The sequence below is a fragment of the Puma concolor genome, chromosome D4 (assembly GCF_028749965.1).
Source record: "Puma concolor isolate L17-30 chromosome D4, mPumCon1.1.hap2, whole genome shotgun sequence".
Lineage (NCBI taxonomy): Eukaryota > Metazoa > Chordata > Mammalia > Carnivora > Felidae > Puma > Puma concolor.
The window spans coordinates 92,180,835-92,207,792 of NC_141679.1; the positions used below are offsets into that span (position 1 = coordinate 92,180,835).

General features: G+C 63.1%; 3 protein-coding genes across 7 annotated transcripts; 2 read left to right on the forward strand and 1 right to left on the reverse strand.

The window, feature by feature from the left end:
• Window positions 1-355: 355 nt before the first annotated feature.
• On the forward strand, window positions 356-10,788 carry CACFD1 (calcium channel flower domain containing 1). Of its 2 annotated transcripts, XM_086684442.1 has the most exons (6): window positions 356-566; window positions 3,496-3,568; window positions 4,938-5,063; window positions 7,913-8,020; window positions 8,528-8,623; window positions 8,806-10,788. In XM_086684442.1, exons 1-5 carry the CDS (start codon window positions 446-448, stop codon window positions 8,616-8,618), a joined length of 519 nt encoding a protein of 172 aa, XP_086540568.1. In that variant the 5' UTR covers window positions 356-445; the 3' UTR covers window positions 8,619-8,623; window positions 8,806-10,788. The 2 variants fall into 2 exon arrangements, with proteins under 2 accessions (XP_086540568.1, XP_025780079.1); XM_025924294.2 differs by having other exon boundaries at window positions 8,528-10,788.
• Window positions 10,789-11,165: 377 nt separating this feature from the next.
• SLC2A6 (solute carrier family 2 member 6) lies at window positions 11,166-18,600 on the reverse strand. Of its 2 annotated transcripts, XM_086684430.1 has the most exons (10): window positions 18,378-18,600; window positions 17,706-17,868; window positions 16,418-16,624; window positions 15,720-15,819; window positions 14,977-15,188; window positions 14,440-14,592; window positions 13,670-13,778; window positions 13,078-13,263; window positions 12,722-12,867; window positions 11,166-12,037 (listed from the first exon to the last, which is right to left on the reverse strand). In XM_086684430.1, exons 1-10 carry the CDS (start codon window positions 18,467-18,469, stop codon window positions 11,882-11,884), a joined length of 1,524 nt encoding a protein of 507 aa, XP_086540556.1. In that variant the 5' UTR covers window positions 18,470-18,600; the 3' UTR covers window positions 11,166-11,881. The 2 variants fall into 2 exon arrangements, with proteins under 2 accessions (XP_086540556.1, XP_086540557.1); XM_086684431.1 differs by lacking the exon at window positions 17,706-17,868 and having other exon boundaries at window positions 18,378-18,516.
• Window positions 18,601-20,725: 2,125 nt separating this feature from the next.
• On the forward strand, window positions 20,726-26,600 carry LOC147575137 (uncharacterized). 3 transcript variants are annotated; one of them, XM_086684444.1, is made up of 9 exons: window positions 20,726-20,795; window positions 21,146-21,297; window positions 21,549-22,378; window positions 23,132-23,231; window positions 23,541-23,639; window positions 24,288-24,344; window positions 24,647-24,755; window positions 25,076-25,157; window positions 25,509-26,600. In XM_086684444.1, the coding sequence occupies exons 4-9, from the start codon at window positions 23,181-23,183 to the stop codon at window positions 25,627-25,629; spliced, it is 519 nt and encodes a 172-aa protein (XP_086540570.1). In that variant the 5' UTR covers window positions 20,726-20,795; window positions 21,146-21,297; window positions 21,549-22,378; window positions 23,132-23,180; the 3' UTR covers window positions 25,630-26,600. The 3 variants fall into 3 exon arrangements, 2 of the variants coding, with proteins under 2 accessions (XP_086540570.1, XP_086540569.1); XR_015243180.1 differs by adding an exon at window positions 24,024-24,100 and having other exon boundaries at window positions 20,732-21,297; XM_086684443.1 differs by having other exon boundaries at window positions 20,732-21,297; window positions 21,565-22,378.
• Window positions 26,601-26,958: the final 358 nt, after the last annotated feature.

Below are 26,958 nucleotides of genomic sequence, written 5' to 3' on the forward strand. Positions count from 1 at the left end.
TAACCTGTCCAATCTGCCTTGAAAACCCACCCCAGGGCATTGCCGGAATTCCCTGGCAGCGGCAGGGCTCTAGACCCAATACTGAGCTGAACAAGCCCCACGCCACCCGTGGCGGTCTTCTTTTTCTCTACCCAAGAAGGAGGGACGAGGGAGCGTGGGGTCGAGAATGAGCCCCCACGCTGGCACACTCGTTAATTCTCTGCGAGGCCCCGCCCCTGTGCTGGTCCGGCTGGGAGGACCTGACCACCCGGGAGGGCGGGTGCCGCCAGGCCCCGCCCCCTATGCTGATCAGCGCGAGACCCTCGGGCGCACCCGCCACCGCCCTGCGAGGCACGCCCCTTATGCTAATGAGCGGCCGCCTCTCCCACAAGGCAGCGCGCCGGGCCAACGCGGCCGGCTCCGGAGCCCTTTGTGAGGGTGGCGGGCTGCGCCAGACAGCGGCACCATGAGCGGCTCGGGCGGGGCGTCGACAGCGTCCGTCAGCTCCGCGCCGCCCGCGCAGGAGGAGGGCATGACGTGGTGGTACCGCTGGCTGTGTCGCCTGTCGGGGGTGCTGGGGGCCGTCTGTGAGTACCCGGCCCGGGGGAGGGGTCGGCCTCGCCGCCCACCGCGCATGCGTGTTCGGCCCCGCCCCTCCGGCGCGCCCCCGCGGGGAGGGGCTGGTGGGGCGGGGGGCGGTCTGCGGTGGGTGGGCGCGCGCGGAGCGGACGCCCTGGCGGTTGCTATGGTCCCGGCCCCGCGGCCCGGGCTCCCGCGGGGCCCGCGGCTGGGCTGGCGGCGCTGGGGACATTCCAGGAGGGAACGTGAACTACCGTGGCCGAGTTACTGCCCCCCCGCGCCGCATCTGAGCGCCGGGACGGTGCGTGCGGCCTCTGCCCCGGGGGCTTTCCGAGACCTCCCGTATGTTGCCGGGAGAGCGCAGCACTGCCCGGCCGGGAGGCAGCCTCACCTGTTGGCGCGGGCGGAGGCCCCCTTAACCTTTGGGCCAAGGCTGTTTAAACATGGGCGGGTGGTGCCCGGGCACAAGTAGTCCTCGAGGGAGGGCCGGGCAGTGAGCATCTGGGTCCTCACTGTCCACTCCGAGGCCAGTGCATTCCCTCTGCTGTCGACTCTGCGTCGGCCACCGCTCCTCTCCCCTCTTCATATTCCCCCAGCGCCATCCCGACACACGTCTTGACCTCAAGTTGCACGGAAGCCAGGCTCTTTTAGCACCCCGCCCAAAGAACACCGCTAGGAAGGCAGACCTGCTGCAGGAGTAAAATGAAGCTCATGTGGCAAATACGTGTCTGGTCTGTTCGAATGGTCTGCTGTCCTGTCCTGCGGCCCTCACCTTTGGGAATCACTGGAGTGGGTTTGAACAGTGCCCGCTTGGCACAGAGGGCGGGAGCAGGGCAGATCCTGATCAAGTCGGCCGGAGGGAACACTGCTCAGGGTCCCCTGCCTGTCCCACAGTCGTCCCAGGTGGCTGGGTGCTGGAAGGAAGTTCAGGGGTGCAGGGTCAGGCGTGTGCTGTGCAGAAGGGCACACCCTTATCCAGAGGTGATCATGGGACAGGCCCTTCTGCAGATCCCAAAAAGGCCCCTGAGTCCCTGTCACTGCTGTCAGAGCAAGCATCTTTTTGACTTTGTAGGAGAGACTGGCGGCTCGGGATCGGGCTTTAGATAGGATCCTCTCAAGTGTGGCTAGTTGTTTTCCTTGCAGACTAGAGTGGGGGTCCTGTAGGGGGTGAGGGGGCCAGTGGTGGAGAAAGGAAAAGTTCTGCCTGTGGCCTCTGGGCCCTCACCCTCCCTCTGCCTTGGATTCAGCAGCCCTGCTGGCTCCCGGGTTAACCCTGGTCTCCCATCCCGTTCTGTGCTTCTTAAAGTGAGGTACCTGGGCCGCCCCAGGAGTTCATGGTGTTGGGGCTACTCCAGAAGCATCAGGAGAAACTTGTGTCGGTTTCACCTGAGTATTTGGGGGGAGGTGATTGTTATGCAAATACCAAATAGGAGATCGCAGGGCGGGGTGCAAGGCAAGAGTTTTAGGGATGCGATGCGGGGCGCCCCGCTGGCTGAGTCAGTAGAGCCTGCGACTCTTGATCTTGGAGTTGTGAGTCCAAGCTCCACGTTGGGTGTAGAGATTACTTAAAAATAAAATCTTAAAAAAGTTTGAGTGATGAAACAGGAATTCAGATAAGGGCTGTGCTTCCAGCTGGTCACTTTAGGCAGAACGTCCGGATCTCCAAGGGGTGAGACACCCTCCGGGCTGGATTGTTAAAGGACTCCTTGCTCCAGCCTTCTTTCTGGGTTGAAACCTCGTCCTCCCCTAAGGTGGGCCGTTGGTGGGACAGTGGGGGCAGGGTCAGAGCTGGAGGAGAAGTACTGACTCAGCAGGGGCATTGTCTTGTGGGCACTCAGGTCTGTGTTCTGTGTCTCCGGGGAACCTTGCTGCCTGGAGGCTAATGGGACGTGTCCAGGCTGAGTGCCGCTAGTAGGCAGAAAGTGCCTCCGTCCCTCTAGGAGACCTTGGGACCGCGTGAGGGCAGGCCCCCTGCAGTCTGGGTTCACTTCGTCTGGTTTCATCCTCCCCCTGCAGCCCGTATAGGGTTACCTGGGAGAACAGCAGGAGAATTGCAGGCCCGGGCAGGGATCAGGTGCCAGGCGAGCTGCTGCAAGTTTAATGAACTGGCTGCTGATTGCTGCCTCGGGGCCCAGCTTCCAGTCCCACCCCAGCTATGGCCCTGGGCAGGGCTTTGCTTCCAGCTGGGAGCCTGTGCCTGGGAACCGCCAGTTCTTGGTGAAGCTGGGCTGCTGGCTGTAGGGAGAAGCGAGGGGAGTGTGGCACGCCCACCCCTCGGGGTGCGGTTGGGAGCACTGGGCGAGGCTCCACACTTGGGACCCCGGAGAAGCCACTTTCAGGGCCTGGTGTTTCAGGGGTGGCTGGGCCGGGCTGTGGCACTTGCCCGCACTCAGGGGACAAAACAGGCCTCAAAAAGTGACGAGGACGTCCCCAAGGTTCTTCAGCTGGTGTGCAGGTCACAGCTGGGATTGTGACCCAGGTCTACCTGGTCCCAATTTTTGTTCCCGGAGGGGCAGCAGGCCTCGCCCCAGCAAAATCCAAGCCTCATTTTTGGCGTCAGAGGCTTCTTGTGTGGCCAGCCCTGTGAATGGTGACACCTGCCTGAACCTGAGGCCTGAGATCCTCTTTTTTCACGTTCGATGCCTTGCAGCGGGTATTGGTACAGCTGGGGTGCGGAGGCCGGCCCTCCAGGCCCTGGACTGGAGACAGGGTGAGATGCCCTTGCAGCCGGCCGCACCCTTGCCGTGGGGTCTGGGCCAAGCTGCCTCACCTCTCCCAGTCTGGGTCCTCACCCACGACGTGGGGGACTTACAGGGACCTCGCTTGTCTCAGATGGCAGGGTGCAGTGCTGGGTGTCGGAAAGGGTCTGCCAGGGGTCTTCCCTGGCAGGCTCTGTCCCTTCCTGCCTGCTAATTCCGGCTCCTGTCTGCTTTCAAGCCTGCGCCATCTCGGGCCTCTTCAACTGCGTCACCATCCACCCTCTGAACATCGCGGCCGGCGTGTGGATGATGTGAGTAGCCCCGTGACTGTCCTGCCCCATGGGGCTGGGGGCACGTGGATTTCTGGTCGCCTTGCGGGGGTCTTCACCTCCTTTCCACCCTGCCGTGTTCACTTGTCCTGATTCTCATTAGGGCCAGGCCAGGGGGGACACTCACCCAGGCCTCCATTGGGTTTAGGGCCGGGGTCACAAATGCCTCCCGAGTGTCCACGGAGTGAGACTCTGCAGGCACTGTGTCTGCTACCAGGGGCCTGGCCTGTGGGAGCTCGGGGGCCATCAGGGTTGCTGGAGGAGGCTTGGTGGAGGCTTGGTGTCTGGTGGGATTGGAGTCAGGTGCTGGGAGCTCCAGGTCGGAGGTGGGCAAGCCAGACGGGGCAGGTTAGAGCTGGTGTGGGACCAGGGGCTAGAAGGGCCCAGGTGAGTTCCCTGCCCCCCTCCTGCCTGGGTAGCCCGATCCCGTTGGAAGGGAAGGCGGAGGGGGTGGGGTGAGAATCAGCCAGTGAAACTCTGGCCGTGCCTGAGCCACCTGTGCGTGAGAAGTGGCTGTGCACCAAGCATCGTCGGTGCCCACGTGGGGCTTGGCCTGGGAGGGACACAGAGGCGGACAGGGTGGGACCCTGCCCTCAGGGAACTCAGGCCAGTGGTAAGGCCTGTGGGAGCGGGGCCCGGGGCCCGGAGGCCTGTGCTGGCCAGAGGCAGTCAGGAGACCGGCCGGCCTGGATGTGGGGGGGTTGGGGGGACTGGCCTGTAGCAGGGGGCGTGTGAGTTGTGCAGAGTCCCTGCTCTGGGCTCAGGTGGGCTCCCGGGGCACCTCAGCTTGGGTTCTGTCCCTGGTAGGTAATGAGGGCACTTTCCTCCGAGGCTTGGGGTGGACGCAGGCTTGCTGTGGCATTCTTTGAGGGCCCGGCGTCTGTGACCGTGACCCAGCCGTGGAGAACAAAGACTGGAGCAGACCCCCTCGGTCTGTCTCCGTGGCTTCGCTGTCCCCAGCCGGAACACAGGAAGGAGGGGCAGGGTACGGGGCTTGCTAGGTGCCCTCCTCCCCGTGTGGGCTTCCCAGGGGTCAGCCCCCAGTGACTGCTGTGGGCTGATGACCTCCTCCTGGCCGTCCTGATGGGTGAGCCGCTGCCGGGGACAGCTTTCCCCGCGCAGACGACGATGTCGGTGACCGTGGCGGTAACGGGGTGGCCGAGGGGCGGCCAGAGCTGAGGGGCACCTTCCGAGACAGGAGGGGTGAAGGGAAGGCTCTGGCCCTCGGGTGGGGAGCGGCTCCGCAGAGGCGCTGAGGAGGAGCCGGGGGAGGGGGAGCGGCACTCCGGTGGGCATTGGGGCGCCCCTCCCCGACCCTGTCAGCCCACCAGCCTCTCTCCCCGCCCTCCAGCATGAACGCCTTCATCCTGCTGCTCTGCGAGGCGCCCTTCTGCTGCCAGTTCATCGAGTTTGCCAACACGGTGGCGGAGAAGGTGGACCGGCTTCGCTCCTGGCAGAAGGCCGTCTTCTACTGCGGGTGCGCGGCCCCCGGGTGGGGCTGGACGGTGCGGGGACTTAACCCTCCGGGGCCCCCGACCCGGGTTCCCAGAGTCAGGGACCTGAAGGGCAGGCGATGGCCAGCGGGCCTGGCTGGGGGGACCTCTCGGGGAGGGCGAGGCTGCGAGGGCTTCGTGCAGAGTCCTCCTCCGACGGTGGGGGTGGCGTGTGACCTTGCGTCTGGGGGGTGAGCCCACAGCCGTGGCCGCCCGCACTTCCGCAGGGAGAATGCGTGCCCTGCAGCCTGTACGGGCTAGAGAAAAGTGAGCGGGGCCTGGACCTCTGGCCCGGGGTTTGAGAGTTGTTAAATCGACCCTGGTAGGCCCAGCGATGTGCTTCTGTGCAGCCTTGCACGAGGGGTCCATCCCGACGCCCCGGCACGAAGGCAGGTCGCAGAACAGAAAATATTACCTGCCAGTGGGCTTCCCTCGATTTTCCTGGTTCTAACCGCAGATTCGCTGTGGGGCATTGTCCACCTGAGTCATGAGGTTGAGCGAATTTCAGGGTGTGTCCCATGCATGGAAGCTTCTAGAACAGTGCTGGTGCGCAGGAGGCCCTTCGCGGCTTCCGACAGCAATGGCAATGGTTACCACGATTTAGGTTATCTTTAGCAATAAATGCGGTGATCTTGGGGCACCTGGGGGGCTCAGTCAGTTGAGCGTCCTACTCTTGATTTTCACTCAGGTCATGATCTCATGGTTTTGTGAGTTCAAGCCCCACATCGGGTTCTGTGCTGACAGCTCAGAGCCTGCTTGGGGTTCTCTCTCTGTCTCTCTGTCTCCCTCTCTCTCTCTGCCCCTCCCCGCCTCTCAAAATAAGTAAACTTTAAAAAAATAACTAAATAAATGTGGAGTTCTTTATTCCGGGGTTTTTTCCCTTCGTGGAGGCCAGTTGCTTTGACAGCAGGAGATGTGCGTTGCATTCTAGAGCCGCTTCCTACTGGGTCTAAACCACAGAGGAATAGAGGTTCACAAAATACTATCTGCCATCGTGCCCCTTGCCTTGATCTGTATTTTAAAAATACTAACAGTAATATACATTTACTGAAAACAACTTGGAAAATATTAAAGCTTTACTGCTTGGAACATTTTGGTATGTTTCTGTCCGTTAAAAAACTTTTTTTTTAATAGTTTTTTTTTTTTTTTAAGTTATTTACTTTGAGAGAGAGAATGAGAGAGAGAGAGAGGGAGAGAGAGAATCCCAAGCAGGTTCTACACTGTCAGTGCAGAGGCCAGTGTGGGGCTCGATGCCACAAACCGTGAGATCATGACCTGGACTGAAAGCGAGAGTCAGATGCTCAACTGACTGAGCCACCCAGGCACCCCTGCAGGTTTTTTAAACTTGTTTCTTACACAGTATGACCGTTAGAAGTAAATTTGTGTCCTGCTCGTTTTCACTTAATACCACGACGTAAACGTTTTCAGGATCACCGGTAAAGACTTCATAAGATTACTTTTACTGACAGGAATATTTATTCCACTCCCTGTGTCATGCTTTCTTCCTCTGTAAACAGTGGTACAGATTAAATCAAACCACAGTAAACAGCGATGAGCAGAACTTTTCCTGTGGTGCTTTCCCTAGGCTAGATCTCTCCTTGGGCATGGAATTGTTAGGCTGTGGGTTAGTCATTGGAAAGATTTCAATATGTGACTGACTTGCTTTCCCAAGAGGCGATCAGGGGGTCTGTCTCCTCTCCACCCCGCTGGTGCTGCCCGTCTCGTGTCTGACAAGAATTGAGCTGTTTTTCTGAACGTTTTTACTAATTGCATTTTCTCTCCTGAAAATGTTCTAGTTTACTTCTTACCTACTGGCGTCTCAGTGTTTCACTCAGCAAGTTATATGTTTCCTATAGTGAAGATTTCTTAACCCTTTGTTCTCCTTCTCTCAGACATCTTTCCAGCCGGTTTCCCCTTAATTTTGTTGATAGAAGGTTTCCCCCTTGGTCTTTTTTTTTTCTTTCTAATTCCCATTATTCTTTTACTACTGAAAGATTTTATAAGCACAGCAAAACCTCACGATCGCATGTCCCGCCTGAGTAGAGAGGCAGGCGGACTTGCGGCGGCCCATCTGGCGGCCCAGTGTCCGCCTTAGCGTGCGGGGTGTGCGTGGGCGGGTGCGGCTGCTGGGCCAGACGGCATCGCCCAGGGAAGCGACGGGACAGAGCGCTGGTCCTCCGGCTGCGGTATCTCCCTGGCCTAGTTAACCCACTGCCACGGGGGTCTGGAAATCCCAGCCGGAATCGAGGGTCAGCCCATGGACACTCGAGCCAGAGGGGACACCTGCCGCCAGGGGGCGCCCAACCGTGGCGGGGACCAGAAGGAAACCCCTTGCCTTGTGCGGTTCACGCTCTGGGATCTCTCTTGTTGAGATAAGGCTGGTTTCACTGCACCACGAAGAGCTGACCTTTACCTGGTGCTGATGCTGTTCCAGGCACTGTGTGTGGAGTTCACACGGGAGGAGTTCAGGAACTTGGCCCGTCACAAAGCCGCTAGGGAGGAACTGACAGGAGATTTTCGGGTCGGCCTGTCCCCCGAAGGGGTGGGTGGATGACCCCAGCGCTGTTTTACCCTGTGTACCACAGACCCTTCCAGAGGTCTGATGAAGGCTTGGGTCCTCGCCTCAGAAAGTACACGGAACTTCGCAGACAAGTGCACGGGTGTCTAAGGACTTTTTGAAGCCTGGCCGTGACCCTGTGTCTGGACTGATTTCTGGGGACCCTTTCTGCACCTGGCTCTCTGGGAGGGGGGGCCTGGGTTAGTCTGGGGAGCCTGGAAGTCATATGGCAGCCGCAGGGCAGGGGTACCGCCTTGACCTGGGCTTCTCTCCTAGGATGGCCATCGTCCCCATCGTCATCAGCCTGACCCTGACCACGCTGCTGGGGAACGCCATCGCCTTCGCCACTGGGGTGCTGTACGGACTCTCGGCTCTGGGCAAAAAGTGCGTTTGCCTCTCCCAGCCCCTGGGAGGGATCTTCACATCCCACCTCCTGTAGTCTTCTCAGTGCGGAGGGTCCAGGAGGGGCCCCTGGTGTCCGCTTGTGGGAACGGGCACGGCAGTTGTCAGTGACTCTCATCAGTGTCCCCAGGGTGTTTGCCGCTCACGGGAATGAGAGCAGGAGGGTTGGTGGACTTCCTGGTGGCCTGGCTGTGCCCCGCCACAGCCGACAGTGGGGATGGCAGGTCTGTGGTTCGGCAGAGCCTCTTCCCGTCCAGCGCCCACGCCTGGCGTCCCAGTCCGTTGCCGCCCTCTGCTTCAGAGCCCGGGCTGCAACTCTGAATCCAAGATCCCGGGCAGCCTGTGCCTCTCTTAGAGGCGGCTATCCTAGCAGCAGGGTCTCTGGGGACACCTGCTGTCCCTGCAGCTGAAGCCTCGGTCACAGGCCAGGAATCTGCTGGTGGGTGGGAGGACTGGGCGTCCTGTGACACTGACTCGCTGTCTCCCCAGGGGCGACGCGATCTCCTATGCCAGGATCCAGCAGCAGAAGCAGCAGGCTGATGAGGAGAAGCTCACGGACACCCTGGAGGGAGAGCTGTGAGGCAGGTCAGGTGACCCGCTCCTTCCTGCTCGCCCCTCGGACTCTGTGTGAGCACGGCCTGCAGGGATGAGGCCTGGAGCGTTGACCCTGGAGAACAGCCTGGAAGAGGAGCCTTTGCCTAGCTCCTGTCAGCCCCCTTACACCTGTCCCTACACCTGGAATCCTCTTCTGTCTTTCCTCTCTCCAGATCTGTGTCTCCTGCCCCGGGCCTTGGCCAGCAGCAAGGAGACAGCAGGCAGGTGGCAGCAGGCAGGCAGCGTGGGCCTCGGGGTGACCCAGGCCGCAGGACTGGAGGCAGAGCGGAGCCCGCAGTGGCTGCGCATGGGCGGCCCGCCTGGCCCCGCCCCTCGCAGCTGGCCCGGCTCCGCTGGAACCAGGCTGCCGGGTGGGTGTCCGGACTCACACCGCTCGCAGGGCCGCAGGGCCAGGAGGAGCTTCCTGGGGGATGCCGGTCCTGGCGTGAGCTGGGAGGCACGGCAACCTGGGCAGGGGTGGGGTGAGCCTCCTGTGGCTCTCCCTCGGGGAAGGGCAGTGTGCTGCTGCCCCCGGCCTCGTCCCGCTGCCCAGGCCCCTCCCCGCCGCTCTGCTCTCCGTGGGAGCCCACAGCAGTCCCGGGATGCTCCTCGAGTGCCCAGAGCAGCGGCTGGCTGGCTGGCTAGGGAGCGCCCCTTCCCCAGTTCCCGGGAACCTCGGACAGGCCACTCCGGGACGCTTGTCATGGGTCCTCCCCCACGGCCCCCAAGGGCCCGGTGCCAAGGAAGCGCGGAGGGCAGGCTCTCCCCTGCCCCGTGGGGCTGCTCGTCCACCTGTCTGTGTGCCCCTGCCGTGTCGGCCGTGGCCGCAGCCCAGGCAGCGGGGCCGAGCTCCGCCCACCTCCGTATTCCTGCTGGCCTGCCCCCTACTCTGGTCTCTGGGGAGCTGGGCAGGGGCCAGAGCCGCCTCCACCACCACGAGCTGTGCGCACCGGGTGCCTGGCCCGTGTGGGGGCCTGAGGAAGCCGCCCTGGCGGGGATGCGCACTGTCACCCCGGCCTCCCTCCATCCGCTGTTCCTGGTGTCCCGTGTGTTTCTCCCTCGGCCCGCTGCCTGCCCCGCCAGCCCGACCGGCGCCCAGCTGCCAGGCGTGTCTGGTGGGGCCTGGCTGAGCCTGGGCGGTGCTGGGAGAAACGGGCTGCTGTGGAAAAGGCTCGGTCTGGGGCCCGGCTCCCACTTGTCCTTCTCCCAGGGCCCCCGGCTGGGCCCTGCTCAGAACCCTGAGCTCGGGCCCAGCCCCCCTTTGTTGAAACCACCCCTAGAGCTGTGTCCAGATCCTTGCTTCCCAGAGGGAGCCCTCCTCCCTGGGGCTCGTTAGCGTTCCTCGCAGGAGCAGCACTCACTGTCCCGGGGGACGCGCACAGGGATCCTGGTCTGCGGCAGCCCCCAGCAGCCTTCCAGCGAGCCCGACCTGGCCGAGCCCCGGGGGGGGGGCGTGGGCCCTGCGGCGTGGCCGGCGGGTGGGACACGTGCCTTCAGGGGTCCTCTGGGACCACCTTTCTCAAGCCAGCGCAGGGTTCAAAGGGCTGTGGGCTCCAGGCCTCTCCAGGCGGGCGGGAGTGTGTGTGTGCGTGTGTGTGTGTGTCTGCTCTGTGTGCCGTGGACAAGACCGTCTACCTCCCAGGAGGGGCAAGGGCCCTGCCCGCCCCTCTTGGCTCATTCTTATCTGGGAAGTGGGACGCGGGGGTCACTTCTGCCCAGCCCTCCTGCCCCTGCTGCAGGGGCCTCGCTGGCGGGGTTCTCCCTGCTGCAGGAGGGGAAGGGCTGGCTGTGTGTCCCGGAAGGTTGCACCTCCGTTCTGTCAGCAGGTCTGCTGGGGTGGGGGTGGGGGGGCCCTGGAGGCAGGTGCAGAGGTGGGAGGGCCCTCTGACCCCTCAGTCACAGGCAAGAATGGACATGCTACGTGCCCAAGGTTCCCAGTGAGTGCAGCCGAGCAGTCCCGCAGCCGGGGATCCTGTCCCCCGCCCGTGTGGGCTGCCGCCCGCAGGGAACGTCTGTCTGTCTGGGTGGCAGAAGGGGCTGGGCTGCCAGGGCCCACTCCTGCCTCAGTGGGTCTGGACTCTGCCTTCTTGGGGTCCTCGTTCACGCTCCGTGTTTAACTTGTCTGAGCAATAAAGCCTGGCCGTGGTCTGAATGCTCGCTCGCCCACTCTGCCTGCTCCTTTCTCCCTCTGATACCGTAAGTACGGGGGCCGGGATCGCTGGTCCTGGGAGGAACTGCCATTTTATCGAGGACCTTCTGTGCTGCTGGCCCTGTCCCAGGTCTGCTGGCAGCATCTCAGACAGGCAAGTGGCTTGTCGAGGTCACACAGCCGGGAAGGGCCGGAGCCTGTCGGATGGGGCTGTCGTGTGACCAGGCTCTCCCTCCCGGGCTGCCTTGCCCCTTCTCTCTGCCTCCCTGTGACCCCACAAAGCGGGCCTTGCCTGGGGCATTAGGCCATGGTAGCCTTGGCTGAGAGTTTGGGTCTGGCCGAGCCTGGCTGCTGCGTGGGCTCCCCCACCTACGACAGACCCCGTTCCCTTCCACGCCAGGGCCGAGAGCCTGATTTATTTTTACAAACGGGGTGAACATGGTTTACAGACAGGGGCACTTAAGAGCCCTGTTCCCAGAGATCGGGTGGGTGTAGGAGGAAGGTCTGTATTGGGCTTTGTGCCCTGGCCTGGGAGTCCAGAATGTTCTCTGTGGCATCCACAGCTTTCAGAAGTGCAGATCTGTCTTCCTCCCTGTGGTTAGGATGCTCAATGGTGACTAAGTGATCAGAACAAAATGGCACGACGACGTCCTTGTGTGGAGCCGTCCACTGCCTCTTGCCCTGCCTGGCTCTGTCCTCATTGCAGCCCTGTGTGGGGCATCCTCTGAGCCTGAGTAAGGGCCAAGGCCCTGGGGTCACCCAGCAGGGCCTTGTCCTGGACCTTGGGCTGCGTACTCCCCTGCTCAGCCCCGGCTTCATCCTGGACCCCGGGCCATGTACTCCCCTGTGGCCCATGGCTGTCTCCTCTGCCAGCAGGTCTTGGCCGACGAGCGTGCGGCACGGCTGAGCTGGGGCCCAGGCTGGGGCCCAGCCTGCCCAGGGCCAGAAGCGCACTCGGGGGGGCCTGTCATGCTTCTGTCTGGTCCTGGGCTCCGTCTGATGGCATGTTGCTGTCGCCCCCTGGGCTTGGGGTTCAGGCTTGTGGCCAGCACAGAGGCCCGGCGTCCAGTGCTTGGCCCCTCCCAGGTGGGGACCCTGACCTAGTGCAGGAAGGACCTCCTCCCAGTGCGGAAGAAGGACTCGATCTGCTCCAGCGACCGGCCCTTGGTCTCAGGCACGCAGCAGCCGGTGAACAGCAGGTTGACCAAGCAGATGGCAGCAAAGAAGAAGAAAGGCACCTGGAGGCCAAAGGCATTCTGGGGACATGGAGGGAATGCCTGGTCACACGGGGGCTCCCAGCATGCTCCTGCTTATCCCAGCGGGCCTCTCTGGGCTCCACAGCCTCCCGCAGGAACTGCAAATGCTTTAGCCATTCCCCCCCAGTCCCGTCCCCCAGGCCCTCAGGTCTGGGGCGGCCTCCCCGTGGTGCCGGGCCCCGAGGACTTCCTCCACTCGAGGGCAGCAGCCTGCCCAGGCCTGGACCTGGGGCCTGGACCTCTGGTCTCAGCCTTGGCTCAGACCCCCCCCCCCCCCCCCCACCTCTCTCCCTCGCTGCCCGGTGCTGCCACCACAGTCTGGCTGGGAGCGCACTCCACACACCCTCCTGCCTTGCCCCAAGCTCGTCTGTGCCTCTCTGCTGGGGCTGTGCTCGCTCTGGGTTCCCCCGACCCTGCCCTGACCCACTGGCTCCACCAGGGTAGGCACCGGCCGAGCTGCCCAGGGAGGGGTTTGAACCAAGTGTGTGTGTGTGTGTGTGGCATGGGGGAAGCGGGCACAGAGCCGGATGTGGGCTGACCAGCAGAGATCCATGCTGAGAGACCCAAACTGCCATGTGGACAAGTGCGGCCTTCTGGGCTTGGTCCCGCCCCGGCCCGGGAGGACCTGTGTGGCACTTAGAGGCCGTGCCATTGAAGCCCTGAGCTCAGCCCCCCGGCACTCACCACCACCAGCAGGAAGGACTTGGTGAGGGCGAAGGCGGTGAGCCAGCTGACCAGCACGCAGAGCCCCGAGGCCACCCCGCGGGCTTGCAGGGGCAGGATTTCAGACATTAGGAGCCAGGTGATGGGCCCCCAGCCCATGGCGTAGCCTGCCGACACAGGGGATGTGGGGCCTCTTCTGCCTCCACTGAGCTGCCGAGACCCCTCCCCAACCACCCTGACAGACCAGGACAGCGGTGCCCTGCCAGTGCCCTAGCACGTCCCCCACACCTAAGCCCCAGACAGCCCCTCTCTGGCTGGCCTTCGGCCCTCCGGCCCCCGCCCCCCGCCCATCCTGGTGGGGTCACTGCCACACCTACCCATGATGAAGAGCATGGTGGCCACCAGGGGCACCAGGGTAAGGTAGCTGGTGGGTGCGGCCAGGGGCTGCTCCGTGCCCCCCAAGGGCGCACTCTCGAGCTCCACGGTGCTGTTGGGAGTCGGAGGCTTTGGACCGAGGTGGACATACAGCCCCAGCGTCAGGTTGGCAGCAAACATGATGGTGGCTGTGGACAGACCGGTGGCCCTCGGAGGGGCCGGGACCGTCTGAGCCCGGTGCTTCCTCAGCACCCTGCACCCCGTGCAGCCCATTTCTCATCCAGGCCGCCGTCGTGGCCCGTCTGCGACCGGACACTTCCTGCAGAGCTCTGACCCTGCCCGCGTGTGAGCTGCTGTCACATCCACCGTGTGGCTCACGACTGGCTCGTTTGCTCACCCAAGCCCCAGCAGGTCTTTCTGAAGCAGCTCGTGGCCGCCAGGCCCTGTGCTGGGCGCTGGTGGGGGCAGGGCCAGGAGGGCAGGTCTGACCCAGCCATCCCCCCCCTCGCCCCGGGGCTCCCAGTCACGTGGGCCAGCACACAATCGTCCCCTGCGGGAGGAGTGGGCCAGTGCAGGGGCCAGGCCGGTGCTCACCTGAGACAAAGAGCAGGACCTTGCGGCCAGCCAGGTCCATGGTGAGGGCAGCAATCAGCACGGAGAAGAGCCTCACGGCCCCCACAATGGCTGCATCATCCTTCGGGGGCTGCAGGGAGGGAGCCACCGGGGGCTGAGGGACCCTGGCCTGCTGCTCCTGTCCCACCTGTCCCGCACACAGCGCTGCAGGGCGCTCAGACGCCAAGCCGTGGCCACAGCTCCTTCGGCGCGTACCATGTGCCAGGCACTTCCTCTGCTCACCCAGCCGGGCCCCCTCAGCCAGGGCGCACGCAACTGCCGCCCCCGCCCCCGAGCCCAAGGCCAGCAGAGAGTCCGGGCATCACGGTGACTCGTGGGACTGCACTGTCACTAATCTCTAAATCTCATCTCCCTTTGAGCCCAGGACGGGCCGACGGAGGCCCCCCTCTCTGCTATCTCCATTCTACAGAGGCGGAAGCTGAGGTCTGCAGGGGCGTGGCAGATGCTCTGAACCTGGGGGTCCACGGCGCCCCTCCCCCCCAGGGCTCTCTGTGCGTTTCTATACAGCGGGTTCCTCTGCAATCCCGTCTGGCTTAAGACACGTGAGGTTACTCGCAAACGTTCTTCTGAGAACAGGTGCAGGGCACAAGGGCGCAGAGACCCCGGCGGGCTCCACACGGCGCATGCGCCCCCGACCCGAGGTGCGGAGCAGGTGCTCAGTAAGGGACGGCCCCCGCGGACACGGTGGGGGGGGGGGGCAGAGCTGGGGCGGCGTGGGGCCCGGGTCTCACCAGCAGGACGGCGGTGCTTTCGAAGATGGGCTGCAGGTAGACAAGGATGGGCGTGATGCCGGTCAGCTGCTGCAGGAAGCGCATCAGCAGGGCGATGACGATGGGCCGGTACACGTGGGGGCTCCGGGCCTCGGCCCACGACACGCGGGTGCTCTGCGAACGTGAAGCTGCTCCTGAGGCGGCTGCGCCCGCCCCTCCGGCAGCCCCCACCCTGCCCTGGACTCCCTTCTCCCTTCCTCCAGGAAAAGACCCTGGGCACTGAGGCGGTCCGGCCACAGACCCCCGCCCGCCCCAGGCTCTTGGGGGAGCGGGTGGGACAAGGCAGATGTTTGCTGGTCAGGATCTCTGGGTGCCCAGGCATCGGCAGCGCGGAGCACGTGCTCTGGGTCGCGGCAACGCCTCCCCTTCCCCTCGTTCTCGGAGGTGGGATCCGCCGTCTCCCGCCCCCCCACCCCCCACCCCCCCAGGACGAGCCGCCAAGTCTCGGGCCCAGTGGCCGGCTGCACCACCCAGGGCCTCGCACCCACCCTCCCGCACCTGTCTCTGGACGTTGTCCTGGATCTGCGAGAACTCCCAGCGGATGTCGGTGTCGGCCCCGCGCAGCCAGGCCAGCGCCCGCAGCGCCTCCGCGTCCCTGCCCCGCGACAGCAGGAAGCGGGGGGAGTTGGGCATGAAGCTGAGCAACAGGGTCATGACGAGCACAGGCCCTTCCCCGGCCACAGCCAGCCAGCGCCACGGCAGCAGGAGGCCTGGAGGTGACAACGGGGTGAGCGGCCGGCGTCCAGGCTGCACGTCCAGTCCCCTCCTATCGATGCCTCTGAGCGACCTGCTCTGTCCTCAAGCGCTAGTCCCAGGGCCGTCTCCTACAGGAAGCCTACCCTGCTTGCCTCAGGCCTCCGCGGTCTAAACCAGGAGGGGCTACAGGGATGGCTGGGCCTGAAGGAGGTTCTCGGAGTGTCTCAAGGGCCACGGCAGGGGGACGGCGGGGTAGACGGAGCAGGCAAGGCCCCGGGCTACTATCTCCAAACCCCCACCCCACCTCAACCGGATGTACCCTGCTCTCTTTTCCGCATGGGCTTCCCATGTGACCAGAGAGAGGCAGCGGGTTGCCTAGAGGTACACAGCACAGTGCTGGCTGAGCAAGTATCTTGTCCCCCGGCTCGGGGTTTGCTCTGGGGCACATTCACTGCCTTTCCACCCACGGCTGCTCAGCAGCGGCACCCTGTTACCCGCCCGCCTGCACACAGGAGGCGCTCATTGCTCATCTGGACGATACTTGCCAAGGGCGTAGAGGGACAGTGACCCGAATACTGCCATGAGCTGGGGCGTGGCCCCCAGGGCCCCACGAACACCCGGGGGAGCAATCTCAGACACGTACACCTGCAAGACACATCAGCCCGCACGGCCTCTGGTGAGAGTTTAGGGTCCGGGGCCCGGCCCGAGACGGGAGAGGTGGCCCTGTGAACCTCGGGAGGTGAGAAGCGGGGGCTTCAGGTGGGGTTCTTATCCTGGTCGGGACTCAGTCCATTTCCCCGTCAAGTGGGCAGAGGCACTTGGCTCTGAAAATGGGTGGCCTGAGATTGGGAAATGGAGCAGACTCCGGTCCCACCCCCGCCCCCGGGGCACCTCTGCCCCCTTCTGGGCTTGCCCTGGGCCCGACATGGCGCGTGGGGGAGCTGTGGGAGGAGTCCGAGGGATGGCTCGGGGCAGACACTTCCCCTTTCCCCCTTGCTTCGTGCAGATTTTCTCCAATTGAGCAATGTGCCTGGTTGTCAGGAAATGGGGTAGGAACTATGGGGAGTCCAGAGTGAGGTCAGCTGGGGCCAGATTTCCCTGAAATGGGTTGCCCTGGTGGAGGTAAGCTGAGGCTCCCTGGCAAACATAACCCCCACTGACCAGATGGCTCGAGGGTCAGGAGGCTTTAGCTACACGGGGGCCAACTCGGTGCCGAGGCAGTGAGTGGCGGTCCTGGCCTTACCGGGATGCAGGCAGCTGTGAGCCCCCCGGCGAAGCCTGTCATTGTCCTCCCCAGCAGCAGCATCCAGAAGCCGTGGGCGCCTGCCATGAGTGCGTAGCCAGCTGCCGAGGGTACGGCTGAGAACATGATGCTGAGCTTCCGGCCCAGGAGGTCATTGAGGACCATGGCACTGAGGCCCCCAGCCGCCGCGCCCAAGGTGAAAACGGACTGCAGGAAGGGAGTGCACTGCAGACATGTGTGGGCACCCCGCACTCCCGCCCCACCCCCCATCAGAGCCTAGAGGCAGCTGCTTTTCCAGGCTGACCGTGGGATCCTGGGGTGCAGGACTCAGGCCCTGAATGGTAGTGAGCCTCCCATCTCCAGGCGTGTACAAGCAGCATGTGCATAGCCATTTCTTCAGAGGTGCCACCGTAGGGAGGCCCGCTCCGCAGGGGATGTGGGGCCGTGTGTCCATGGTGGTTCTGCTCAGCTGAACGCTTAAAAGTCTGATACTAGAGTATAGCGGACGGGAGTATTCTATAACCTAAAGCCCCTGACATTATTAGACTTGGGGATTCTTGGATTCCCTGTGGAGTGGGGTGAGTAGGATCCGGTCAGTGACTTGGGCACATTGCTTGGTCTATCCGAGCCTCAGTTTCGTTAGCTGTTTTATGGGGGGGGGGGGCAGGAGTACCCGCTCTTAGGGTTGGCCCCGGGAGTTAACCAGCTCTCACGTAAAGTATCCAGCGCATCCCTGGCGCATACTAAGTGCTCGGCACACAATGGGTATTATCTTAGCTACTATGTTGTTCATTGTACATTTGAGGCTGCTAAGATTGGAATTCTGGAATTCTGGGACTCTTGGGGTCTCTGCTCTTCCACTCACCCACACTCTGTCCTGGGACCCCCCCTCGCCCCAGCTGGCACCTCTTTCCATCGGCATCTGATGCCCCGTCCCCCATCATCCAGAGAGGCGTCTGCTCTGCTGTGACAGCCCGGCTATGGGTGGTGGGGGCAGTCTGGGGAGCCCTCAACCCCCCCAGGGGTGAGACCTGGAGGGGCACCTCCCCACTTGTTCCTTCCCACACCTTCTCCTTCAGCTCTCACTTCCTCCTTCTATTTCAGAGCCATCATCTGGCCTCACTCACCCACTGCCCCTCCTGCGGCCCAGCGTGATTGGGGTGGATGGGGGAGGGGGAAGACCAGGGCCCTAGAGGGGGCCCCACGCCTGAGATTTTGGGCGTCCCTGGCTTCATGGGTCCCTGCTCACTCTGCCCTGCCCATCTCCAGCTCAGAGCATGGCTCTTACCCCAAACCAGGATGCCTGGGTTTTGGTCAGCCTCAGGTCTGGGTCCAAGGACAGCTCCAGAGCAGGGATGACAGGGGACGTGTAGACCAGGGCGTACCCAAAGCTGAAATTGCCCAGCACGGCAGCAAAGGTAGCCAGGAACACCCTCTTGTTCTGTGGGGCCCTGGTGGGGGGGTGGGCAGAACGATGAGGTCTTTGAGTTCCTCCTCCCCCAACTGCTGAACAATGGCTGCCCGCTCAGGCTGTGAGGGCAGCGCTTGGCGAGGGCTGGCTCCAGGGCCAGACTGCCAGCTCCCGGAGCCTGAGTGTCATCTCACTTGGAGAATTCCCCAGGACGGTCCCCAAAGCCCATCCCCGTGGCTGAGGCACGGGTGAAGGAGCACTCTTCTCTAGAAGACGAGGCTTGGTTTCTGCCGCCTGAAGCTTGCCTTGTGACCTTAGGCAAGCCCCTCGCCCTCTCTGGCTTTCACTCACCCTATCTGAGGCAGTTGGGGGCTGGGCCCGGTACAGGGGGTGGGGGTGGGGGTGGGGGGCAGCTCCTTAAATAAAACGAGGGTGTCTGGGGGCAGGAGGGGACCAGATGGACCCTTGGTGGACACTCATGGAAGGTCAGAGAAGGCCCAAGGCGGAAGCCAGCCCCTGCCCGCAACCCCCATGCCCAGCGACTCTCACCCGACTCGCGTCCTCTCCCCCGGCGACGGGGACGACTTCTCAGGGAAGGTGTCATAGTCCGGGCCCTCGGCCCCCAGCAGCGGCTCCTGCATGGCCGGCCCCTCCTGGCAGTGTCCGTGCCGCCGCCGCCGCCGCCGCCGAGTGGCCGGGTGCTGGGGGACAGCTCCGGCCGGGAGGCGCGTCGGGCCGCAGCGGCGCCGAGCATCCGGCCCGGGCCGCAGCCCCGCCCCTCGGCCGCGATTGGCTGCCAGGCGGCCCTGCGGAGCGGGCGCGGGCCAATGGGGCAGCCGCGAGCGGTGCGGATGCTCGGCTGCCGGGGCTGGGCGCGGGCGGGGTGCGGGGCCCGGCCGGGCTTTCCCGGGGCGCGGACCCGGGGACGGGGCGGGGTGCGGGGCCCGGCCGGGCTTTCCCGGGGCCGGAGCCCGGGGGCGGGGCGGGTGCCGGGGGCAGGGCTCCGTTGGGGCTTTCCGGCGGCGCGGCCCTGGGGGCGGGGCGCGGACTGGGGCGCGGAGCTCTGGCTGGGGGCGTGGGGGCGTGGCTGGGCTTCAAATGGGCGTCACCCGTGCCTCGTGAGCCCCCGAGGACCCCCTGGGCTGGCCCTGAGGATGGGCACCCCGCACCCAAGGAGGAGACTCGACAGCCTTGCGGGGCCTGGAGGCAGAGCCCCTGCGGATTCGTCCGTGTGCACATGTGGGGGACTGCGGACCACCCTCAGGTCCGGCGCCCGTGGCTCCTACGGGCCGGAGGAACGGAGCCCCGAGGGGCGCAGCGACTCGCCAAGGTCACAAGGAGATCCCTGGTCTCCAGCGAAGGCAGGACTCCGTCCCTGCCACCTCGCGTCCTGAGTCACCGCTGGCCCTGCTTCCTCCCCTCCAGGGACGAGGTGCATTCGGGCTGAACCGCATCCCCGACAGCCAGGGTGTGTGTGTGTGTGTGTGTGTGTGTGACCCAGAGAAGAGAGGGTGGTGGCTCCAGGGGCAGAGACTTGCATTTTCCCGTTTCTGGTGTTTTTTGATTGCAGGAATAAACGGCTTGTTGAGAATCATCCAGGTAATAAGATAAAATCACAAGATAAGAAAAGCAGAAACTGAATATCCCAGGAAGCTCACCCTCCAATAACAGCACAGTCACTGGGGCCCGCTGCCCCCTGTGGGCTTTTTCCGGGAGGGGCTGGATCCCACCCCATTCTACTGCCCTGCCAGGCCCCGTGTTATGTTTGAACTGATCCTTTGTTGTTGAACATTTAGGTTATTTCCAAGTTCTAGCTATTGTAACAGTGAGTTGCTTGAAAAAGGTGTTATATAGGGGTGCCTGGGCTGCTCAGTCAGTGAAGGGTAGGACTCGACTGCGGCTCAGGTCTCCATCTCACATTCGGGTTGTGGCATCGAGCTGGGTCTGCTTGGGATTCTCTCCACCTCTCTTGTGCTCGTGCACAAATGCTTGCTCTCTCTCAAAAATAAACAGATAAACGTTAAAAGAAAAAAAGGTATAATTCCCTTTTACTATGGAAATCCAACTAGTAGACCCACAGGAAAAACAGGCTCCGGAAAGCCCCATCCATCACCCTGCTGGCATTTCCGTGTCTTTCCCCACCTGCGTCTAATCTTCATATTTTCCCATTATTTTCGTTGTGTGTCTATACAACTGTGTGGCCACTTTACGTATTTTAAGCCTTTTATTGCCGTAAAGGACATAGGCTTTGGATCCAGCACCCAATAAATGGTGACCCTCATCGCTGGTGTTGCACAAGCCTTGTAACCGTATTTTAACAATTGAGACATAACCTGAGTTTGTTCAGGAATCTTCTGTCATGGGCATTAAGGCTATTTCAAACATGTTCGCTTTTAAAATTAGTGATTCAATGACCATCTTTGTCTTTAAAGGATGATTTCCTCCACCAAGGATGTTTCTCTGGTCCTTGGACCTCTTTTAACTACCATCTCCCTCACTGGGTCACTTGGGCCTTCTCTCTTGCCACCTGGGCCTGCCCTAGATGGGCTGCTTGGGGACCTGGCCTCTGGGACGGGGTGGGGCTCTCCTCCTCCCCCCCTGCCCCCCTTCCCATGCCTGGCATGGCGCAGGCACATAGGGGTGCCAAGAGGTCCCTGCTCAATTTCCTGAGCCCCTTCCAGCCCCCTCAGGGAGTTGTCCGCTCAGAAGAAGCAGAGAGCACTTGTCTGGGGGTGGGAGCACCCATTCTGCTTCCCCTCTCTGACCCGGACACACCCACAGCGGGGGCCGGTCCCTCATTTCCCCGCCCCCCATCTCCAATCCCTCCCCGAGGGAGGCCCCAAGGAGGGTGGGTTCTTTAGAAGAAGGTTCCCTACTTGATCCAATCAAGCTGCCACTGGTCGCTGCCTGCACTGGGGAACGTGGCCGGTCCCGGTCGTGGGAGCCACCTCCCGCCCTGGCCAGAAGGTAAACGTCCTGCAGGGCTGCCTGGGGTGGGGAGGGGCTGGGTGGAGACCACCTCCGACTCCTGGGCTGTCTCCATCCCTGGCCGATCCTCGGTGCTGGAGCTTAGCAAACGAGTTCATGCACAGTCTGCCCCTGTGCAGACGAGGAGCCTGAGGTCCAAGAGGACCCAGGATGCTGTGACCGCCTCTGCCAACCTCTGGTACTTCTCGGGAACCCTGCTCCAGGGAGGTGCTTCCTTCTCTGAACCTGGGTTTTCTCAATTGTAAAACGGATGTAATCTGGTGCCCACCGCCCCAGCCACTGTGTGGGCAGAGGGCAGCTGGCAGGCCTTGATGGGGCTTCTCCTGCAGTTTGACAAAGTTCCCCCCAGATGAGTCCTAGGCTTCTAAGTACCCAAGAAACCAGCAGAGCCGCATTCCAGATCCCCTGGCACAAGGGCAAAGGTCTCGGGGGCTGTGGTGCCGAACCTGACTTTCCAGCCCCAGTCGTCTCAAGAGAGAAGGTAAGGGGTTGGGGGGCGGGGAGGAGATGCCAATAGCCCAGGCGCTACTGTCTCATCTGGTCCCTGTCCTCCCTGGTGGCCTTTGGCATCCCGGTTTTACAGCGGAGAAAACTGAGGCTCAGGGAGTCACTGCCCAGGGTCACCTCGGGGACCTCTGGTCACCTGCTATGTCTGGAGGGCCTCCCAGAGGAGAGGGATGGGACGGCCAGGCAGAGAGTGGGACGCTTCCCAGAGGAATTCCTGTCCCTCAGGTCCCCCTTCCCACAGATGGGCCGGCCAGGGCCCCCCGGAGAGAAGGTCGCTGACACCCAGCTGTCTGGTGCCCCTGCCGCCCTCCACCATGCCCTTGGAGATGCCATCCTCGGTCCCGAGGACTCGGACCTGGTGCCCTCTGTGACCCTGGCCGCAGCCCTGGTCCTGGTGTTCCTCCTGCTCTTGGCCTGGCTGGTGTAACACAGGCCCGTCTGAGTCTGCTGCTGCTGTGGCCTCCGAGGCAGAGGGTGGGGTATCTGTGGGCCGGGCTGGGCAGGAGTCAGGAGTGGAGCTCCAGGAGCAGATCCAGGGATGGGGCTGGAGGGTGGGGGTCTGCAGAGGTGGGGAGTTGAGGGTAAGAGTGTGGGGAAAACTTGTGGCCTCTGTCTATGGCAGCCCCCGTGGGACCCCAGGAGGACCCCAAGGCCCCCCCACTGGAGAGCGGGAATCCAGGGGAGCCCTAGTCTCTGCTCTCCAACGTCACTGCTGGAGGCTCACCCCTCCAGATGGCCGCAGATGGTGGGCTAAGAGCCTGGGGCCCCAGAAAGTGCTGCGGCAGATGGGGCTCAAATCCACCTCATCCAGGTTTGCCGCGGGGCTGGAGTCCCCATCTTTGCACGACCATCTGGGTGCTGCAAACAAAGCCAGGTGATCCCTGGGAATTTGTGGAACGAAATCAAAGTGAGTCCAGAAACGAGCGTTCCAGCCCAGGCTCTGTCCACGAAGGGTTGTGACGGTCCATGTGGTCTTGGCCCGCCACCTGCTGGCTGAAGTGAGAATTGCACCATCTGCGGTGCGATCCCTTTGGGGGTTCCTCAGGGCCGAAGAGGTGAGGGTGTTTTATTCTTCAAACTGGAAAAATTTGAGATTATGGATTAAACACAAGCCCTGTTACTTAGAGAGAGCTTCTTTTACCATTTGCTATTTATCTTCGTTCCTTTCAGTTCTGTATCTATAATTTTGCCCCAAAAATATCCTCAGGAAGGGGGTGGAGGGTGTGGGAGAGAATTGTGTCCATCGGGAGGGCAGTGGTGATGGGTCACACTGCCCAGGGTCACTGGAGTCTTGCTGCGCCATGGTGGCCCCGTCCTGGACCTTGACAAAGGAAGGCACGAGTTGCTGAGGATGGGAGGGGCGTGGGACCGTCAGGTTAGGACCGGGAGGCACCAGGACCCCTCTGTCCTCATTGAACAAATACTTATCAACGTTTATTTATTTTTGGGACAGAGAGAGACAGAGCATGAACGGGGGAGGGGCAGAGAGAGAGGGAGACACAGAATCGGAAACAGGCTCCAGGCTCCGAGCCATCAGCCCAGAGCCCGACGCGGGGCTCGAACTCCCGGACCGCGAGATCGTGACCTGGCTGAAGTTGGACGCTTAACCGACTGCGCCACCCAGGCGCCCCGAACAAATACTTATCAAGACACCGTGTGCCAGACACGGGAAGGTGGACGGGGCGGGGGCGCCCAGAGAGCTCGGGGCTGGCCCTCCCCGGGGAAGGGAAGGCCTGTGGGGCGAGCCCCAACCACAGACTTCCCCTCCGGGGGTGACGTTTCTTTTCCCTGCTCCTCCGGCTTCTCAGAGTCAAAGCACGCACCTGTGTGTCCAGGCTGGTGTGCCGGGAGCGGCAGATGCCCTCTGTCCCCCACCGCTGCGTGGATTCAGCCCAGTGGAGAGGGCAGGTGGGGAGTGAGTGGGGGCTCTGGGGGCCTCAGAGACTTCCCGGGTGGAGGGGTGTGGAGGTGGATCCTGGAGGTCTGGAGGGGCCTCTTGAAAAAGTGGGGGCGGGCACTTCAGGTGGGGGTGAGGGAGCCGAGGCCTGGGGGCTGGACAGTAGCCTTCCTGACCTGTCAGCAGCACCTCGGGGCGGCTCTCGGGAGCTCTGCTTGTCAGCTGACCCCCTACCTGCTACCGGGGTCGGGAGGCCTGACCGCTGGCACAGTGACTTTGAGACTGCCCTCCTTTGTCCCACTTCACTTCCTGTCCTGCAGGCCCAGCGTGTGGCAGGGGCAGGGCTCTGCTGGGGCCACAAGCTCTGGGAACTGCACCTGCGAGGAGGATCCCGTTCAGGGACCGGTTTTATAAACGCTGTGGGTTCCACTTGGGGTTTTCCCTGCCTCGGCTCCTGCCTCCCGCCCACCCCCGTACCCCCCCCCCCCCCCCACCGACTTCCAGGGATACCGGGGCAGCCAGATGCCTGAGGTGAAGGAAGTATATGCTTTGGGTGGGTTGCCCATTGCCAAGGGTGACACGATGGGCCTGGGGCCTGGGGTGGGGCTGGCGGACCACTCCTGAGCAAGCTGTCAGCGTCGCTGGGGGCAGGCAGCCTACCTGTGTGAGTGTGCGTGCGCGTGCACACACGCTGTGTGTATGTGTGTGCGAGTATGCATGTGAGTGTGCATATGGGTGTACAATGCCGCGTGCAAATGAGTGTGCATGCGCCTGTGTGCTTAGTCCCCGTGGCCTCCCTGCAGGAGCGTGTGCGGTAGCGAGGTGGGCATCCTTCCTCCCAGCCTGGTGGAGGGACGCTGGGGGTCTGCAGGGCGAGGGGGTGAGTGGCCCGTTGAGGCTCCAGGTGGGGCTCTCCCCTGCTGCTGTTGGAGAGAGCGTGTGGGAGACGGGCCGCTCTCCGCTCTCCAGCCGGGCGTCCTTGGGGAGGTCACGCAGCCCACGAGGGCCGGGGGGCCGGGGGGGGGGCGACGCCACTGTCTCCGTTCTTTTCTGCCCCTTCCTAAAAGGTCCTCCAGCTGTCCTCGCAGTCAGGTGACCGAGTGAATCAGTTCTGGCCCAGAGGGGTAGGTGAGAGTGTCCAGGGAGGGTCACGTTTCCTGAGTAGAGAGGTTTGGGGGCCTGACCGGGCCCCCCGTGGAGAGGTGGAGGCTCTGGGTCACAGGGAACCGGGCAGTGGCTGGGGACCCAGCGCGGCCATGGGGCCTGGGCCAGCCACTGCCCTCCTGCCTCGTGTCCTCCGTGAGGTGACAACACAAGAGCCAGTGGGGACTGTGGGTGATGGGCGGGGGGGGGGAGGGGAGCCCGGACGGAGGGGCACGCAGACGGCCGGTGAACAGATGGGCCTCCTTCTTCATAACTCCGGCAGCCAGTCCTGGGGGCCAGGCCCCAGAGAGCCACGCCAAAGACCTGGCCGGACACTCCTTGTGGAGATTCTTGGGGACCTTCTCGGGGTGCCGGCCAGCCCGCACTATCAGGTACGTCCTGCTCCGGGCTTGATAGGGAATAGCAAGAGGCCAGGGCAAGGCCCTCCCCACCCCGCCGGCTAACCCCCTGCTCAGGGCACTGCTGTGACCCCCACCCACCCCGGCCTCGGGGGCCTGGCAGGGTGCCCAGACGGCCTGGGGCTGAGTCCTTGCTGTGCTGATCTGGTGAGCCACTCCCCTCCGTGAGCCTCTATTTCTCATGTGTATATGGGGACAGCGGGGAGGTCCGCACGGGCAGGTGCAGGCGGAGCCCCAAGCTGGACGCCCGGGGTCCTGGATGGGCGCTCGTCACCTGGCCCATCTGTTGTCAGCCCTCATGTGGCAGGCGGGGACCCGAGGCCTGCGGGAGAGAAGGCGGCTGCCTGGGAGATGGACACGGTCTGATCTGAGCAGGTGAGGTGAGCTCCCTCCCTGTCTGGTGCCAGGAAGGGTCAGCCCAGGTCCCCCACCCTGGCCAGATGCCCTGGGGTTCATGTCCCCTGCCGGCCTCAGCCAGCGCCTTCTCTGGGGACGCAGCCGGCCGGCACACGGCCGCCTTGCTTGCTCAAGCATGATGTTACATTTGGTCGCACGGTGGGACTCTTCCTGGCCCGCCGTGTGTAGGCGACAGTCTGGCTCTGTCCTCCCTGGCCGTCCCCGTGTCTCTCTAGTTTATCTTCGGCCCCTGTGCTGCCGCGTGGACTTCCCGCCAAAAGCAACGACTGAATTTTGAGTCGTGTTTTGCTGATGGTTTTGAATACGTAGAATATGTTCGATTGGGAGACCCGAGGGCATCTCCCAGATGCTGGCAGACGGAGTCCCTGGGCGGCTTGGAGGCCACGCCCCCACCCACGACAGCCCTGGTAGAAGTGAGGAGGCTGGCTGATGGCTGAGCATCCCCAGGAGGACACGGCACTTTCTCTGATGCACCCTGAGGAACTCGTGCTCCCCCCTCGGGGAGGGCAGGCGGGGTTTGGCCCGGTTAGAACTGCCCACAGCTTCTGCGACAGGTTGAGGGCAGCGGCCTCGCTGTGCGTGGCCTCCTGATGCTCGGCCCTCCCCCCCGCCACCCCAGGTCGGCCAGCCTGATCTGTAGACTTGAGGACCCGGAACACCCCCCACCCCTTCCCGCCTCTGGGAAGCTGAGCTGGCCTTTCCTCGGGTGGGAGGGCGCTGCAATCCTGGTGGCCGCTGGGGGAGCAGAGGCCTGGCCTGGGGGAAGGGCTCCCGGGCCGGCCACAGACTGGGGGCACAGTCCTGCCACACCGGGCCCCCTCCTTGAGCTCCTGTCCACCCCGTCTCTGCCGGGGCTGACCTGCCTGTGCGGGATGTGACGGCTCGGGAAAGAACACTGGGCCCCAGAGCTCGGAAGGTGCTAGAGAGAGAGACAGCGAGGCGGTCAGGGGAAGTCTCTGGTCCTGCCGAGATGGACGTGGGTGCCCACCCGGAACTGCGGTGGCCAGACCGTGGGCTCTGCAGGTTTCGGTCCTGCCCTGTCACTTTCCAGCTGGCCCTGACCGTGGGCAGGCGCCTGCCTCCCCCACACTTCTGGTGCCTCAGCTGGGGTGGTACTCTCACCCCCCACTCGGGGGGCGTCGGAGAGGATCGAATGAGTTCACACAGGGAGCGCGAACCTTGAGCCACAGCCCCGTGGAGGTGTCTGCAGGGGAGGGTGTCTCAGATTCCACGGGATTCAGATGGCCTTTTTACTCATCGGCACGTGTGAATCTGTCTACAACACACGTGAATGGCGGGAGCCATTTTTGAAAAGGTTAAACGGTTGCTTTGCACAAACTAGAATCGTCACCTGTGTGTTGCCTACGTGGTAAAAAATGACGAAAAGTTAAGAAAACAGAAAACTCTGCATCCGTCGTCCCTGATGGGAGGCCAGCTGGCTGCAGGGCTGGGGATGGAACGGGCCCAGGGGGGCGGGGCGTGGCAGGGGCTCCGCCGGTCGCGGCTCTGCACGTGCGGACGCATCTGTGGCTGCACGACGCCTCTCAGCAGGGAGCCATGAGTGGAGGAAGGGGTTCATGGAAGGGCCGGGTCTTGGAGGGTGTGTAGGATTTGACCAGTCGGGGAGCAGAGATGTGCACGAAGGTGTGCAGATGCAGGGAACAAACAGCCTGTGTGCATGCATGAGTCCCTACACACACACACACACACACACACACACACACATGCACACACGGGTCCCTCCGTATATGCTGGGGGT